This window comes from Salmo salar, chromosome 21 (genome assembly GCF_965601325.2).
Source record: "Salmo salar chromosome 21, fSalSal1, whole genome shotgun sequence".
Taxonomy (NCBI): domain Eukaryota; kingdom Metazoa; phylum Chordata; class Actinopteri; order Salmoniformes; family Salmonidae; genus Salmo; species Salmo salar.
Window position 1 is genome coordinate 4,703,630 of NC_138311.1, and position 17,185 is coordinate 4,720,814.

Sequence of the window (17,185 nt, forward strand, 5' to 3'; positions counted from 1 at the left end):
TAGCCAGCCATCTAACTAGCTGTGTGAGAGTTCTTGACGCCATTCACTAAAGCTTAGTAGTATCAAGAATCCTTGGGACGTCCCTACGCTAAACCTGAACCATTACACTAAACACTTGTTTGGAGGTCCCAAGGATCCCAGATAGCACAAAGATAAGTTGTTTTTCCTTTCAAGTGATTACCAGAATTCAGTGGCTACAGCCTTACAATGAAAACATAGCTAAATACTAATACACTGAAAATGTGTCCTGTCGTTGTTTTCCAGCTGGCTAGCATGAGGCAGCTCATTCTTCAGAGCCTAGGCATTTATTTGTTGATGATGGAATCAGTGCAGTTTATCCTCCTTTCACTAGATTAAAGTAACACACAATTTTTACATAAAAAAAATCTCTTTCTGGTGCTCCTAAATTATTACATTAATGTTCTTTCCTCAAATGTAAGAAATCAACGTTGAGTATCTTTTGTACGGATGTTTTTTTTTTATTTCAGCTAAAATAAAAATAAATCAGCACATATCAGTTATCGATTAATATTTCCACTCTCTAAAATCGGAAAAACAAAAAATCCCATATCGTTCGGGCTCTAGTTAGACTCAGAGGGCTTAGTATGGATGGTTTACATGGTTATATGAGTGTATGGTGAAATTATGTTACAATGGCTACTGTGGCAAACCTCTTCAAAGTTAGGAGCGTTTGTCACAAATTAAGTGGGAAACTGTCACCAAAGTCAGCCCAGAATGAAAGTTCTTTCGAACATGACAGTACCTGTGTGTTTGTTTCGCTGTCCTGGTCCACCCAGGCCGCAGGTAAGGTCAAGGATAGCAGGGTTCGGTACACAAATCTGGTTCTCGGTAGGTCCAGGTCTAAACGCCAACAGGTAAGTCCAAAACAGTCCAGCTCGTACACGGTAAATCCAGCCAATGTAGATTGTCTCTTTCTCTATGGTTCATAGATCCTTCCCGCCCTCTCTCTTCCTGGTTTTTCTTGACCTTTTATCAGTGGGTCGGCTCCACCTTCTGATGGTTCCCCTTGCTTCTGGGAATTGTAGTTTTGGCAGTCGGCCATTTTGTGATCTGTAGTTCTGATCGGGGTGGCCATTTTAGTGATCGGGCAGAGCCCGTTTATTAGTTCTGCCCTCACATATCTGCCATTTATCACTCGACCCCCTTCTTTGCCACACTACGTTACAAAATCCAAACCTTCATTCTACCGACGGTATGATTTTAAATACCGTACAAAAAATGTTGCTGAAATATTCAATTGAGCCAGTCACATAAGTGTATGTTTCTTTACAAAAAGCTAATGGAGCAAACGTGACATGACGATCCACTGTTGAGCAGCCCAAGAGAGTTGATCAGTTTACACTTTAAATTCACTACTAATGTTTGCCAGCTAAATATCTTATAACTATAAGTTAACTACGTAAGAAGTGCCAAATACATTTTCTCCAGCTCAGGGCTCCGGCTATGCATTTAGTTTGCTAGTTTTCTAGCTAGCCCAGTTTCAACTCCACAATGTACAGAGCATTCGAAAAGTATTCAGACTCCTTCCATTTTCCCACATTTTCTTACGTTAAAGTCTTACTTTAAAATACCCCATGATGGCAAAGCAAAAACAGTTTCTTAGAAATGTTTACAAATAAATAAAATAATACCTAATTTACGTAAATATTCAGACCCTTTGCCATGAGACTCAAAATTGAGATCAGGTGCATCTTGTTTCCATTGATACTTCTTGAGATGATTCTAGAACTTGATTGGAGACCAGCTGTGGTAAATTCAATTGATTGGACATGATTTGGAAAGGCATACACCTGTCTATGTAAGGTCCGACAGTTGTCCATAGATCTCCGAGCCTGGATTGTGTCGAGGAACAGATCTGGGGAAGGGTACCAAAACATTTCTGCAGCATTGAAGGTCCCCAAGAATACAGTGCCCTCCATGATTCTTAAATGGAAGAAGTTTGGAAACACCAAGACCCTTCCCAGAGCTGGCCGACCAGCCAAACTGAGCAATCGAGGGAGAAGGGCCTTGGTCAGGGAGGTGACCAAGAACACGATGGTCACTGAGAGAGCTCCAGAGTATCTCTGTGGAGACGGGAGAACCTTCCAGAACGACAACCATCTCTGCAGCACTCCACCAATCAGGCCATTATGGTAGAGTGGCCAGACGGAAGCCACTCCTCAGTAAAAGGCACATGGCAGCCTGCTTGGAGCTTGCCAAAAGGCACCTAATGACTCTCAGACCATGAGAAATAAGATTCTCTGGTCTGATGAAAACAAGATGGAACTCTTTGGCCTGAATGCCAAGCGTCACATCTGGAGGAAATCTGGCACCATCCCTACGGTGAAGCATGATGGTGGCAGCATCACGCTGTGAGGACGTTTTTCAGTGGCAGGGACGGGAAGACTAGTTAAGATTGAGGGAAAGATGAACAGAGAAAAGTACAGAGATCCTTGATGGAAACCTGTCCAGAGCGCTCAGGACCTCAGACTGGGGCGAAGGTTCACCTTCCAACAGGATAACGACCCTAAGGACACACCTGTATTTGGGGAGACAACGCAGGACTGGCTTCGGGATAAGTCTCAATGTCCTTGAGTGGCCCAGCCAGAGCCCGGACTTGAACTCAATCTTACACCTCTGGAGAGACCTGAAAAAAGCTGTGCCGCGATGCTCCCCATCCAACCTGACAGAGCCTGAGAGGATCTGCAGAGAAAAATGGGAGAAACTCCCCAAATACCAGTGTGCCAAGCTAGTAGCGTCATACCCACAAGAAGACTCGAGGCTGCCAAAGGTGCTTCAACAAAGCACTGTGTAAAGGTCTGAATACTTATGTTTTTAATTTTTTTAACATTTAACAATTTTTGTATTTTTTTATTTTATTAGGTAAGTCAGTTAAGAACAAATTCTTATTTTCAATGACGGCCTAGGAACAGTGGGTTAACTGCCTTGTTCAGGGGCAGAACGATAGATTTTTACCTTGTCAGCTCGGAGATTCGATCTTGCAACCTTTCTGTCACTAGTCCAACGCTCTAACCACTAGGCTACCTGCCGCCCCAAATGTGTAAATGTAAATGTGATATCAGTTTTGTTTTTAATACATTTGCGCTTGTTAGCATTTATCTAGCGCCTGCTATGGGAATTCGCTGGTACTTTGTTAGCATAATATACACTACCATTAAAAAGTTTGGGGTCACGCAGAAATGTTCTTGTTTTTGAAATATATATTTTTTTACCATTAAAATAACATCAAATTGATCAGAAATACAGTGTAGACATTGTTAATGTTGTAAATTACTATTGTAGCTGGAAACGGCGACTTTTAATGGAATATCTACATAGGCCCATTGTGAGCAACGATCACTCCTGTGCTCCAATGGCACGTTGTGTTAGGTAATCCAAGTTTATAATTTTAAACGGCTAACTGATCATCAGAAAACCCTTTTGCAATTATGTTAGCACAGCTGAAAACTGTTGGGCTGATTAAAGAAGCAATAAAACTTCTTTAGACTAGTCAAGTATCTGGAGCATCAGCATTTTTGGGTTCGTTTACAGGCTCAAAATGGCCAGAAACAAATTACTTTCTTCTGAAGTGGTCAGTCTTTTCTTGTTCTGAGAAATGAAGGCTATTCCATGCGAGAAATTGCCAAGAAACTGAAGATCTCGTACAACGCTGTGTACTACTCCCTTCACAGAACAAACTGTCTCTAACCAGAATAGAAAGAGGAGTGGGAGGCCCCGGTGCAGAACTGAGCAAGAGGACAAGTACGTCAGAGTGTCTATTTGAGAAACAGATGCCTCACAAGTCCTCAACTGGCAGCTTCATTAAATAGTACCTGCAAAACACCAGTCTCAACGACAACAGTGAAGAGGAGACTCTGGGATGCTGGCCTTCTAGGCAGAGTTGCAAAGAAAAAGCCAAAGCCAAATGACCCAAAGTACAGCTCCAAACTATGCAATAACTATTTAGGGAAGAAGCAGTCAACTGGTATTCTGACTATAATGGAGTGGCCAGCACAGTCACCCGATCTCAACCCTATTGAGCTGTTGTGTTAGCAGCTTGACCGTATGGCACGTAAGAAGTGCCTATCAAGCCAATCCAATTTGTGGGAGGTGCTTCAGGAAGCATGGGGTGAAATCTCTTCAGATTACCTCAACAAATTGACAACTGGAATGCCAAAGGTCTGCAAGGCTGTAATTGCTGCAAATGGAGGATACTTTGATGAAAGCAAAGTTTGAAGGACACTATTATTTCAATTAAAAATCATTATTTATAACCTTGTCAACATTTTGACTATATTTCCTATTCATTTTGCAACTCTTTTCATGTATGTTTTCATGGAAAACAAGGACATTTCTCAGTGACCCCAAACTTTTGAATGGTAGTGTATATTTTTTACGTTTGGAAAGAAATAGCGCCCCTTGTGTGCAGTGCCGGTAATACCATTCATCCCAGTATGGTCCAAGAACATTATGAATTTATGAAAATCTGGATACCGCCCAACCCTAGCGAATGTCACTGTTCCAATGTCCACACTAGCATACCTTGTAGAATGAAAACATGTATTGGGCATTGTAAGTAGTATGCTAGTTACTCACGTCTTCTGCTTTCCTCCTGATGAACAACCTCTGGCTCAGTTCGTAGACATTTACATTACAGATCAGAAGGACATCAAAGGCAGCGTTCACCCCCTGAGAGAAGAGAAGAAAGAAACATTAGAGATTAGACATTCAAGCACAATGTAAACCAGCGACAGACATCTTCATCAGATAATTGCTGGGTCGGGTTCACAAGAGTTAAATATAGGCTACAAATGTATTTGGCTTCCATTACACAAGCTTAGTCATTAACACAATGTACTGTATATGACCATCAAGAGAGTGGCGCTAGCTATGCCAAGGTTGTGGGTTTAATTATCGCAGGGATCACATACTAAATATCTACGCACTTTGGATAAAAGCGGCTACTAGGTCGCATTTATTTAGCAGTAAAGTGAGGATGTTTTGACGCCCCTACCAGGACTGTGATGCCTTGTTCTTTGCAGAGCATGGCCGCAGCGCACAGCAAGAGGCTCACGGCAATCCAATGGATGGAAAACTTCTCCTCGCTTTCCCTACCTGCAGAAGACATCCATAGATGAGTGAGACGTAGTTCATAGATTAAATATTTAAAACGATAAAATGGTTTCTGCATTAAATATTCAAACAATAAAATGCCAAGACTGTGCAAAGCTGTCATCAAGGAAAAAGGGTGGCTACTTTGAAGAATCTCAAAAATTAAATATTTTGTTTAACACATTTTTTGGTTACTACATGATTCCATATGTGTTGTTTCATTGTTTTGATGTCTTCACTATTATTCTACAATGTAGAAAACAGTAAAAATAAAGAAAAACCCTTGAATGAGTAGGTGTGTCCAGACTTTTGACTGGTACTGTGTCTGTGCTGTGCTGTGTGTGTGTGTGTGTGTGTGTGTGTGTGTGTGTGTGTGTGTGTGTGTGTGTGTGTGTAGTGTGTATAATATATATACCTCCAAAACATATCAACTATGTTAACTTAGGGAATCTGAAAACATGAATGAGACTTGTGTACATTGCCTATAGCTGTGATGCATGTTCTTACTCTCTCTGTATACATTCAAGCAACCATGACACACCATCCTTAATGCATACACAACCTACCTCCTCTGAAGGCTTTGCAGTAGGTCAGAAAGGAGAGCTGGAAGAACAGTGCACAGAGTAGGTCTGCCCGGCCTACAATCCCTGCCACCTGAAAGAGAGACAGAGGGGTGTAACTGCTGTATGAGAGACAGAATTCCGTCATTTGACATGTCCAGTTAAAAATCTACATCTGTTATCTAATCTGCCCTTGGACACTTCTGATAGAGCAGAAATGATCAGATGAAGGCAACTGTGTCAGCCAACAGAGAGTCGGAATGTATATTTTAACAACCTGCACATGATCAAACGTAATAACGCAAATACACTCTCTTCCTGTATCTGCTCCTGTACTGTATAACAGCCTTACTGACAGCAGCCAACTAATATCCAGCGCAGGAGTCTCATTACTGGCCTGTGTGTGCAGTGCATGTGTGTGTGTGTGTGTCCTTCTCTGTCGCTGTGTGTATCTCTCTCCCCCTTTCTGTCGGTGTGTGTGAGAGAGAGTATATTACATATAGTGTGTGTATGATTTATACTGTGTCTGCATAGTGTGTACTGCATACGTCCTGGGATCCTGGGGGCTATCTCCTTTGATACATGCAGCAGGCCTTGGGTCTGAGGTCTGCCCGCTCCCACCCCCAGGTCTCCCTCAGCCCCTTGCCCTCCCTGATTAAAGCCAGCCGAGAGCAGGGGGGGTGCAGCCCTCCAACCGGGCAACGCAGCCCTCACACACCACCACCGGGTATGAATAAGCTTTTAATAGTCTGGGCCTCGCTCAAAACGCACACCTTTCCGATGCACATTCCGATTGAGATGGGCCTTTGTTCCTGGCATGGCTCTAACGCATGTTTAATACAACAAACACCCGCGGATGTTGGAACACATGTAGTGATGGGAGGCTGTTATTATTTTGGAAAGTAAGTGAAGAAATATTGTTTGCCAGAGGGGGAATCATAGAATTGGACAAAGTCTATCAGTTCAAAATTTTACATATCAAATGGTACACCAGATATGGCCGCCAATACACGATTATCCACCACGGAACATTGCTCTGATTAAGGACGTCTCTTCTAGTCCATTCTGATTCAATTGAGCTAACAACCCAGTGTCATCATAGATAGCTCCAGTGCCGGAGTTTGGTTTTGGTAACAGCACTGCCGACTCCGGACTATGCATTGCCCCTTGTGATGGGTCCGGGTTCAATCCCCAAGACTCCCACTTTTCATATTTGCGCACAGTATCCATCTCATAGGTCTCCGCCTCTCATTTCAGTCAATCGCAATAAAACAAACAAATATTATGTGATAGCCACGCAACAATGGTTGCTTCATAGTACCAGTCTGTGTGTTTTCACTATTTCCTACATCCCTCCATCCCATACAATGTTTGTCTACTTACGCTTTCGGTGTGAACGGGGTGCGCTGCAAAGAGAAGACCAGCCAGGAGAGAAGCTTTGGGTGCGTGGTTGAGCCTGTTCCCATTCCCATCGTATGCCAAGCCACCGATCAGTATGGAGAACATGTCGATCATCAGCGCTGATATGAGACTGTGCAGGCCGATGTTCAGCACATGGAAGCCTACTGGGTGCAGCCCACCAGCCATGAGGTAGTTGAGCCTGGGTCCATAATAAAAGAGATGACAGCATGAATTCTACAAACAGATTTGAAAAATGTATATCAATAATACACAATGATATCAACAAAGTACATACATGTACAGTTGAAGTGGGAAGTTTACATTCACTTAGGTTTGAGACATTAATTAAAACTAGTTTTTCAACCACTCCACAAATTTCTTGTTAACAAACTATAGTTTTGGCAAGTCGGTTAGGACATCTACTTTGTGCATGACACAAGTCATTTTTCCAACAATTGTTAACAGATTATTTCACTTATAATTCACTGTATCACAATTCCAGTGGGTCAGAAGTATACATACACTAAGTCGACTGTGCCTTTAAACAGCTTGAAAAATTCCAGAAAATTATGTCATGGCTTTAGAAGCTTCTGATAGGCTAATTGACATAATTTGAGTCAACTGGAGGTGTACCAGTGGATGTATTTCAAGGCCTACCTTCAAACTCAGTGCCTCTTTGCTTGACATCATGGGAAAATCAAAACAAATCAGCCAAGACCCCAGAAAAAAACTTTGTTACGATTTGCACTTTGATTTGCACTTTGTTACGAAAAGTGCAAATCAATCCCAGAACAACAGCAAAGGACCTTGTGAAGATGCTGGAGGAAACAGGTACAAAAGTATCTATATCCACAGTAAAAATGAGTCCTATATCGACTTAACCTAAAAGGCCACTCAGCAAGGAAGAAGCCACTACTCCAAAACTGCCATAAAAAAGCCAGACTACGGTTTGCAACTGCACATGGGGACAAAGATCGTACTTTTTGGAGAAATGTCCTCTTGTCTGACGAGACAAAAATAGAACTGTTTGGCCATAATGACCATTGTTATGTTTGGAGGAAAAAGGGGGAGGCTTGCAAGCCGAAGAATACCATCCCAACAGTGAAGCAGAGGGGTGACAGCATCATGTTGTGGGGGTGCTTTGCTGCAGAAGGGACTGGTGCACCACAAAATAGATGGCATGGATATATTGAAGCAACATCTCAAGACATCAGTCAGCAACTTAAAGCTTGGTCGCAAATGGGTCTTCCAAATGGACAATGACCCCAAGCATACTTCCAAAGTTGTGGCAAAATGGCTTAAGGACAACAAAGTCAAGGTATTGGAGTGGCCATCACAAAGCCCTGACCTCAATCCTATGGGGCAGAACTGAAAAAAAGTGTGCGAACAAGGAGGCCTACAAACCTGACTCAGTTACACCCAACTTATTGTGGGAAGCTTGTGGAAGGCTACCCAAAACATTTGACCCAAGTTAAACAATTTAAAGGCAATGCTACCAAATACTAATTGAGTGCATGTAAACTTCTGACCCACTGGGAATGTGATGAAAGAAATAAAAGCTGAAATAAATAATTCACTACTATTATTCTGACATTTCACATTCTTAAAATAAAGTGGTGATCCTAACTGACCGAAGACAGGGAATTTTTACTAGGATTAAATGTCAGGAATTGTGAAAAACTGAGTTTAAATGGACTATCAAATTGGCTTAGCTTGAGATACAATGGGACATTGTGTACTTACTTGATAATACAGTACCAGTCAAAACTTTGGAAACATACTTATTCATGTTTTTTTCTTTATTTTTACTATTTTCTACATTGTATAATAATAGTGAACACTTCAAAACTATGAAATAACACATATGGAATCATGTAGTAATCCAAAAAGTGTTACACAAATCTAAATATATTTATATTTCAGATTCTTCAAAGTAACCACCCTTTGCCTTGATGACAGATTTGCACACGCTTGCCATTCTTTCAACCAGCTTCACATATGTTGAGCACTAGTTGGCTGCTTTTCCTTCACTCTGCGGTCCAACTCATCCCAAACCATCTCAATTGGGTTGATGTCGGGTGAATGTACAGGCCAGGTCATCTGATGTAGCACTCCATCACTATCCTTCTTGGTCAAATAGCCCTTACACTGCCTGGAGGTATGTTGGGTCATTGTCCTGTTGAAAAACAAATGATAGTCCCACTAAGTGCAAACCAGATGGGATGGCATATCACTGCAGAATGCTGTGGTAGCCATGCTGGTTAAGTGTGCCTTGAATTCTAAATAACTCACTGACAGTGTCACCAGCAAAGCCCCATCACACCTCCTCCTCCATGCTGGGAACCACACGTGGAGATCATCCCTTCATCTACTCTGCATCTCACAAAGACTCAGCAGATGGAACCAAACATCTCAATTTGGATTTCATGTTTTAAAGTAATGATGGGCCTATCATTTCTTTTTGCTTATTGGAGCTGTTCTTGCCATAATATGGACTTGATATTTTACCAAATAGGGCTATCTTCTGTATACCACCATTACCTTGTCACAACACAACGAATTGGCTCAAACGCATTAAGAAGGAAATGACTTCGACAAATTAACTTTTAACAAGGCACACCTGTTAACTGAAATGCATTACAGGTGACTACCTCATGAAGCTGGTTGAGAGAATGCCAAGAGTGTGCACAGCTGTCATCAAGGCAAAGGGTGGCTAATTTGAAGAATATAAAATATATCTTGATTTGTTTACACTTTTTTGGTTACTACATGATTCCATGTGTTATTTCATATTTTTGATGTCTTCGCTATTATTCTACAATGTAGAAAATAGTAAAAATAAAGAAAAACCCTAGAATGAGTAGGTGTCCAAACTTTTGACTGGTACTGTATATCTGAATATTTATACAGAACAAAAAATACAAACACAACATGTAAAGTGTTGGTCCCATGTTTCATGAGCTGAAATCAAAGATGCTAGATATTTTCCATACGCACAAAAAAGCTTATTTCTCTCAAATAGTGCAGAAATTATTTTACATCCTGTTAGTGAGCATTTCTCCTTTACAAAGATAATCCATCCACCTGACAGGTGTGGCATATTAAGAAGCTGATTAAACAGCATGATCATTACACAGGTGCACCTTGTGCTGGAGGCAATAAAAGGCCAGTAAAATGTGCAGGTTTGTCACACAACACAATGCCAAAAGTTTCTCAAGTTGAGGGAGCGTGCAATTGGCATGCTGATTGTAGGACACAACTGCATTTTATCAAAAGCAATTTGATAAAACACCGTGACGAGATACTGAGGCCCATTGTCGTGCCATTAATCTGCCGCCATCGCCTCATGTTACAGCATGATAATGCACGGCCCCATGTCGCAAGGATCTGTACACAATTCCTGGAAGCTGAAAATGACCTAGTTCTTCCATGGCCTACATAGTCACCAGACATGTCACCCACTGAGCATGTTTGGGATGCTCTGGATCGATGTGTATGACAGCGTGTTCCAGTTCTTACCAATATCCAGCAACTTCATACAGCCATTGAAGAGTGGGACAATATTCCACATTAAACAGCCTGATCAACTCTACGTTAGGGAGACTTGTCCTGCTGCATGAGGCAAATGGTGGTTACACCAGATACTGACTGGTTTTCTGATCCACGCCCCTACAATTTTTTAAGGTATCTGTGACCAACAGATGCATATCTGTATTCCCAGTCATGTGAAATACATAGATTAGGGCCTAATGCATTTATTATAATTTACTGATTTCCTCATATGATCTGTAACTCAGTAAAATCTTTGAAATTGTTGCACGTTGCGTTGAAAATTTTGTTCAATGTACTTCAAATGTATGTGAAGGTAACTTAGAGATTTAAAGTAGTATTTGAACCCAGATCTGGTTGTAATAGGTGATGTGATGAGTCCAAATATGAGCAACAAAATGAATAGCAGTTTGGTTTAGAATTGTGAAGGGTTGAGGTCAGGGCTCTGTGCAGGCCAGCCAACTTCTTCCACACCGACCTCGACAACCATTTCTGAATGGACCTCACTTTGTGCACGGGGGCATTGTCATCCTGAAACAGGAAAGGGCCTTCCCCAAACTGTTGCCACAAAGTTGGAAGCACAGAATCATCTAGAATGTCCTTGCATGCTGTAGAGTTAAGATTTCCTTTCACGGGAACTAAGGGGCCCGAACCATGAAAAATAGCCCAAGACCATTATTCCTCCTCCACCAAACGTTACAGTTGGCACTATGCATTAGGGCAGGAAGCGTTCTCCTGGCATCCGCCAAAGACAGATTCGTCCGGCGGACTGCCAGATGGTGAAGCGTGATTCATCACTCCAGAGAACACGTTTCCACTGCTCCAGAATCCAATGGCGGCGAGCTTTACACCACTCCAGCCGACGCTTGGCATTGTGCATGGTGATCTTAGGCTTGTGTGAGGCTGCTCGTCCATGGGAACCCATTTCATGAAGCTCTCAACGAACAGTTCTTGTGCTGACGTTGCTTCCGGAGGTAGTTTGGAACTCGGTAGTGACTGTTGCAACCCCAGACAGACGATTTTTAAGCGCAACACTCTTTAGCACTCGGCAGTCCCATTATGTGAGCTTGTGTGGCCTACCACTTTGCGGCCCAGCCGTTGTTGCTCCAAGATGTTTCGACTTCACAATAACAGCAGTTACAGTTAACCGGGACAGCTCTAGCAGGGCAAAAATTTGATAAACTGACTTGTTAGCAAGGTGGCATCCTATGACAGTGCCATGTTGAAAGTCACTAAGCTATTCAGTAAGGCCATTCTACTGCCAATGTTTGTCTATGGAGATTGCATGGCGGTGTGCTCGATTTTATACACCTGTCAGCAAGGGGTGTGGCTGAAATAGCCGAATCCACTAATTTGAAGGGGTGTCCACATACTTTTGTATATATAGTGTATGTCAGGGGGAAATAAAATGCAATTTTGAGATCCTGAAACCAGTCAAAGTAAAATACTGTACATATTCATCGCCTATCAATTGCAATTCTATAGAGAAGAATAGCACTTGGGACCCATCTCTGACATCCTCTCAGAGAATCAAATCGTGTTTTCAACAATTATCCATCAATACATTCCAAGGTCATGTTGGCATTATGTTCTTTACAAAAGTTGTTAGGATGAATTGAGGCAGTTAATTGAGGCAGCTGTGATCCTACTTTTAGATCTGTCCGTCTTTCTGTACATTGACAGAGCTACCTTGCGGACAGTCTTGTGAGTGCGTACATGAGTTCATGGCATGCATGTGTGTATCCTACCTAAAAGTGAGGACAGTGAGCGGCCTGTAGGACTTGTGGCTGTTGTTGCTGCTCAGGTTACTTCCCCAGAAGTCATTTCTCCAGATGTTGTTGAGAGGCGTGGCTGGGTTCAGGTCCTGCGAGAGACACATCAGAAAAGAGATGTGACAAAAACCAACTTTAGATGCCTAGGGATATATATTTTATTTTTTACACATACATTGATGTGTGCATGTATGACTTGGAATATGACATACAGTTGAAGTCGAAAGTTTACATAGACAGATACATTTAAACTCACAATTTCACAATTCCTGACATTTAATTTGAGTAAAAATTCCCTGTCTCAGGTCTGTTAGGATCACCACTTTATTTTAAGAATGTGAAATGTCAGAATAATAGTAGAGTGAATGATTTATTTCAGATTTGATTTCTTTCATCACATTCCCAGTGGGTCAAAAGTTTACATACACTCAATAAGTATTTGGTAGCATTGCCTTTAAATTGTTTAACTTGGGTCAAACGTTTCAGGTAGCCTTCTACAAGCTTCCCACAATAAGCTGGGTGAATTTTGGCCCATTCCTCCTGACAGAGCTGGTGTAACTGAGTCAGGTTTGTAGGCCTCCTTACTCGCACACGCTTTTTCAGTTCTGCCCACAAATTTTCTATAGGATTGAGGTCAGGGCTTTGTGATGGCCACTCCAATACCTTGACTTTGTTGTCCTTAAGCCATTTTGCCACAACTTTGGAAGTATGCTTGGGGTCATTGTCCATTTGGAAGATCCATTTGCGACCAAGCTTTAACTTCCTGACTGATGTCTTGAGATGTTGCTTCAATATATCCACATGATTTTCTTACCTCATGATGCCATCTATTTTGTGTAGTGCACCAGCCCCTCATGTAGCAAAGCACCCCCACAACATGATGCTGCCACCCCTGTGCTTCACGGTTGGGATGGTGTTCCTCGGCTTGCAAGCATCCCCCTTTTTCCTCCAAACATTAACGATGGTCATTCTGGCCAAACAGTTCTATTTTTGTTTCACCAGACCAGAGGACATTAATCCAAAAAAGTACGATCTTTGTCCCCATGTGCAGTTGCAAACCGTAGTCTGGCTTTTTTATGCCGGTTTTGGAGCAGTGGCTTCTTCCTTGCTGAGCGGCCTTTCAGGTTATGTAGATGTAGGACTCGTTTTACTGTGGATATAGATACTTTTGTACCTGTTTCCTCCAGCATCTTCACAAGGTCCTTTGCTGTTGTTCTGGGATTGATTTGCACTTTTTGCACCAAAGCAAAAACCAGACTTGTGGAGGTCTACAATTGTTTTCCTGAGGTCTTGGCTTATTTCTTTAGATTTTCCCATGATGTCAAGCAAAGAGGCACTGAGTTTGAAGGTAGGCCTTGAAATACATCCACAGGTACATCTCCAATTGACTCAAATGATGTCAATTAGCCTATCACAAGCTTCTAAAGCCATTACATAATTTTGTGGAATTTTCCAAGCTGTTTGAAGGCACAGTCAACTTAGTGTATGTAAACTTCTAACCCACTGGAATTGTGACACTGAGTTATAAGTGAAATAATCTGTCTGTTAACAATTGTTGGAAAAATGACTTGTCATGCACAAAGTAGATGTCCTAACCGACTTGCCAAAACTATAGTTTGTTAACAAGAAATTTGTGGAGTGGTTGAAAAACTAGTTTTAATGATTCCAACCTAGGTGTATGTAAACTTCCGACTTCAACTGTAAGTATACGCTGTACTGGATGCAGTATGTACTGTGGCTGTGAGGTTATTTTAAGCTTCTGTTGAAATTATGCACACAATACAGACTTTGAATAGATCATGCTTTTATAGACACTGCATCTTTGAAGATGTACCTTGGAACATGTAGTGAGTATGTGATAAGTAGATTATTACCTTGTTATTGACAATGGCTTCAGAATCATCGAACACAAAGTCTCCATCATAGCTATTGATGAAGCAGAGCAGTGCCACTAGTGCCACAGCGATCTTGGCATGGAATGGGGAAAGCTTTGGTAAAGGTATCTGTTGGTCCCAATTAATTTCAGTCTGTGCCATGATGCATAGGGTCTTTGGTCATCCTGCATCATCACCTACTCCCTACAGGAAATGGGCATGGAATGGTGTGATAAGACTTTAGTGTTGGTGGCAGAATAACAATAGCCTACTCCTTACAGTATTTTTTAGGCTTTACCTTGTAGGAAATGAAGATATTGGTTAACTATTGTTATGTGTACAAAATTACGATTGTATAAATATCCTCACATATCAGTCTGTTCGCAAGCTACAGGAATTGTAGGGACACGCACGTAGAGCATGCATACCTCATTATATTGGAAGGCGTTTTGGAGGAAGTGCACGTAAGTATGAGTTCCATTGCAGCGGCTTTATAGTTAACTACAGCTGGCTGGCTAATCTTACTAAAGTAATTTCGTTACAAGCATCATCAGAGCAACTGCTAATAAAGCCAATTCATATAGCCTGTAGGCTAACTAAAATGATTGCAAAGGTTGCCAAGTGAAATTTTTGGCAAGTAAATACTGCTTGCTAACTATTAGCCAGCTAACGTTAGCTGATGCTGTTAGCAGGCTAGCGGCAACAAATGTATCTCCTACGTCTGCATATGCACCGAAAGAAAACACTCAAAGGCGGCGAGAAATGCAGGTTGACCGTCACGTACACCACTAACAATTTGTCAACACTGTCTGTCTATCTAGTAAATAAACAACTTGCGACTGTATGCATGAATGGTACTTCCTCGTTGGCTGGCGCGTGGAATGAGTTTGGATGATGACGAAGGAAAGTGGATGTCACGTGACAACAACTAGGTAACGTAACAACACAAGGCCACGGAATGTAGAAATGAAGATATCTAGTTCTATTTAGATGCAGCTAACAGCTTAGATACATATATGAATAGATGTTTTACCAATAATGTATGTATTGCAATATCTTTCCTTTGAAGTTTTTGAACAATTGATGGTCCTGACATAGCCTATTAGCACCTGCAATTAATCTAAAAACAAAACTCAATTAGCCTATACAATGTCTAATGGCATTCGGTCTCTGAATATAGGTATTTTATTTTGGAATATGGATGTAAATAAGAATGCAGAATATTTGATATTCTGAACTTTGTTATGACATAACAGTTACCCTTTTGCAGAAAACATTGGCCTACAATGTGGAAGAAACTACCTGCCCTCCAGGACACCCGATGTCAAAAATGCTGGAGGAAACAGGTACCACCACCCGAGCCACTGCCTGTTCACCCCGCTATCATCCAGAAGGCGAGGTCAGTACAGGTGCATCAAAGCTGGGACCGAAAGACTGAAAACAGCTTCTATCTCTAGGCAATCAGACTGTTAACACCAGTCTCAACGTCAACAGCGAAGAGGCGACTTCGGGATGCTGGCCTTCTAGGCAGAGTTCCTCTGTCCATTGTCTGTGTTCTTTTGCCCATCTTAATATTTAATTTTTATTAGCCAGTCTGAGATATGGCTTTTTCTTTGCAACTCTGCCTAGAAGGCCAGCATCCCGGAGTTGCCTCTTCACTGTTGACGTTGAGACTGGTGTTTTGTGGGTACTATTTAAAGAAGCTGCCAGTTGAGGACTTGTGAGGCGTCTGTTTCTCAAACTAGACACTCTAATGTACTTGTGTTCTTGCTCAGTTGTGCACCGGGGCCTCCCACTCCTCTTTCTATTCTGGTTAGAGACAATTTGCACTTCTGTGAAGGGAATAGTACACAGCGTTGTACGAGATTTTCCAGTTTCTTGGCAATTTCTCACATGGAATAGCCTTCATTTCTTAGAACGAGAAAAGACTGACGAGTTTCAGAAGGAAGTTCTTTGTTTCTGGCCATTTTGAGCCTGTAATTGAACCCACAAATGCTGATGATCCAGATACTCAACCAGTCTAAAGAAGGCCAGTTTTATTGCTTCTTTAATCAGCCCAACAGTTTTCAGCTGTGCTAACGTAATTGCAAAAGGGTTTTCTAATGATCAATTAGCCTTTTAAAATGATAAACTTGGATTAGCTAACACAACGTGCCATTGGAACAACTGAGTGATGGTTGCTGATAATGGGCCTCAGTACGCCTATGTAGATATTCTATTAAAAATCAGCCGTTTCCAGCTACAATTCTAATTTACAACGTTAACAATGTTTACACTGTATTTCTGATCAATTTCTTGTTATTTTAATGGACAAAAAAAATCAATTTTCTTTCAAAAACAAAGACATTTCTAAGTGAACCCAAACTTTTGAACGGTAGTGTACTGTATTTTATTCTATTCTAATGTATCTTAGTCTATGCCGCTCTGACATTGTTCGTCCATATATTTATATATTCTTAATTCCATTCCTTTACTTAGATTTGTGTGTATTGGGTATATGTTGTGAAATTGTTACTTTTTACTTGGTAGATATTACTGTACTGTCGGTTCTAGAAACATAAGCATTTCGCTACACCCGCAATAACATCTGCTAATCATGTGTATGTGACCAATAAAGTTTGATTTGATTTGAAAGACAGCTGGCCCCATGCAATGGAAGAATGACAGTAGACCTACAAGTACCAGATATCAACCAACAAGATCGATAGATGTGTCAGTATTTATTTAATTGTGCTGACTAATGCTTTGCAAGGAGAAATATACTTTAAGTGAGCAAAGACCAATAAGAGGGTCATGCCCTGGCCTTAAATATAGGTGAAAAGTCAAAAGTCAGTAAAAAAAAGAAGAAAATACTGTTGTAATGTAGTGCATTACCATTAATATTGAATCATGGTGATGGTATTGCATATTATATATG

At 41.3% G+C, this 17,185-nt stretch overlaps 1 protein-coding gene and 1 long non-coding RNA gene across 5 annotated transcripts in view; one reads left to right on the forward strand and one right to left on the reverse strand.

Moving 5' to 3' along the window:
* The window catches only part of tmtc4 (transmembrane O-mannosyltransferase targeting cadherins 4), a 71,349-nt gene extending 56,204 nt beyond the window's left edge, over nt 1–15,145 (reverse strand). For 2 of the 4 annotated variants that reach the window (XM_082966925.1, XM_082966923.1), the window contains exons 1-7: nt 14,697–15,145; nt 14,269–14,472; nt 12,371–12,486; nt 7,056–7,272; nt 5,675–5,766; nt 5,015–5,111; nt 4,597–4,689 (exon numbers count right to left, since the gene is read on the reverse strand). In XM_082966925.1, the coding sequence (XP_082823051.1) occupies nt 4,597–4,689; nt 5,015–5,111; nt 5,675–5,766; nt 7,056–7,272; nt 12,371–12,486; nt 14,269–14,430 (777 nt within the window). In that variant the 5' untranslated portion in view covers nt 14,431–14,472; nt 14,697–15,145. Of the gene's footprint in view, nt 1–4,596; nt 4,690–5,014; nt 5,116–5,674; nt 5,767–7,055; nt 7,273–12,370; nt 12,487–14,268; nt 14,473–14,696 lie in introns of all 4 variants that reach the window. The other 2 variants (XM_014163787.3, XM_082966924.1) reach the window with 2 other exon arrangements.
* Nucleotides 15,090–16,906, forward strand: LOC145862542 (uncharacterized). The gene is made up of 2 exons (XR_014381986.1): nt 15,090–15,200; nt 15,539–16,906. It is a non-coding gene; the product is annotated as an uncharacterized LOC145862542 (long non-coding RNA).
* The last annotated feature ends 279 nt before the right edge of the window (nt 16,907–17,185 follow it).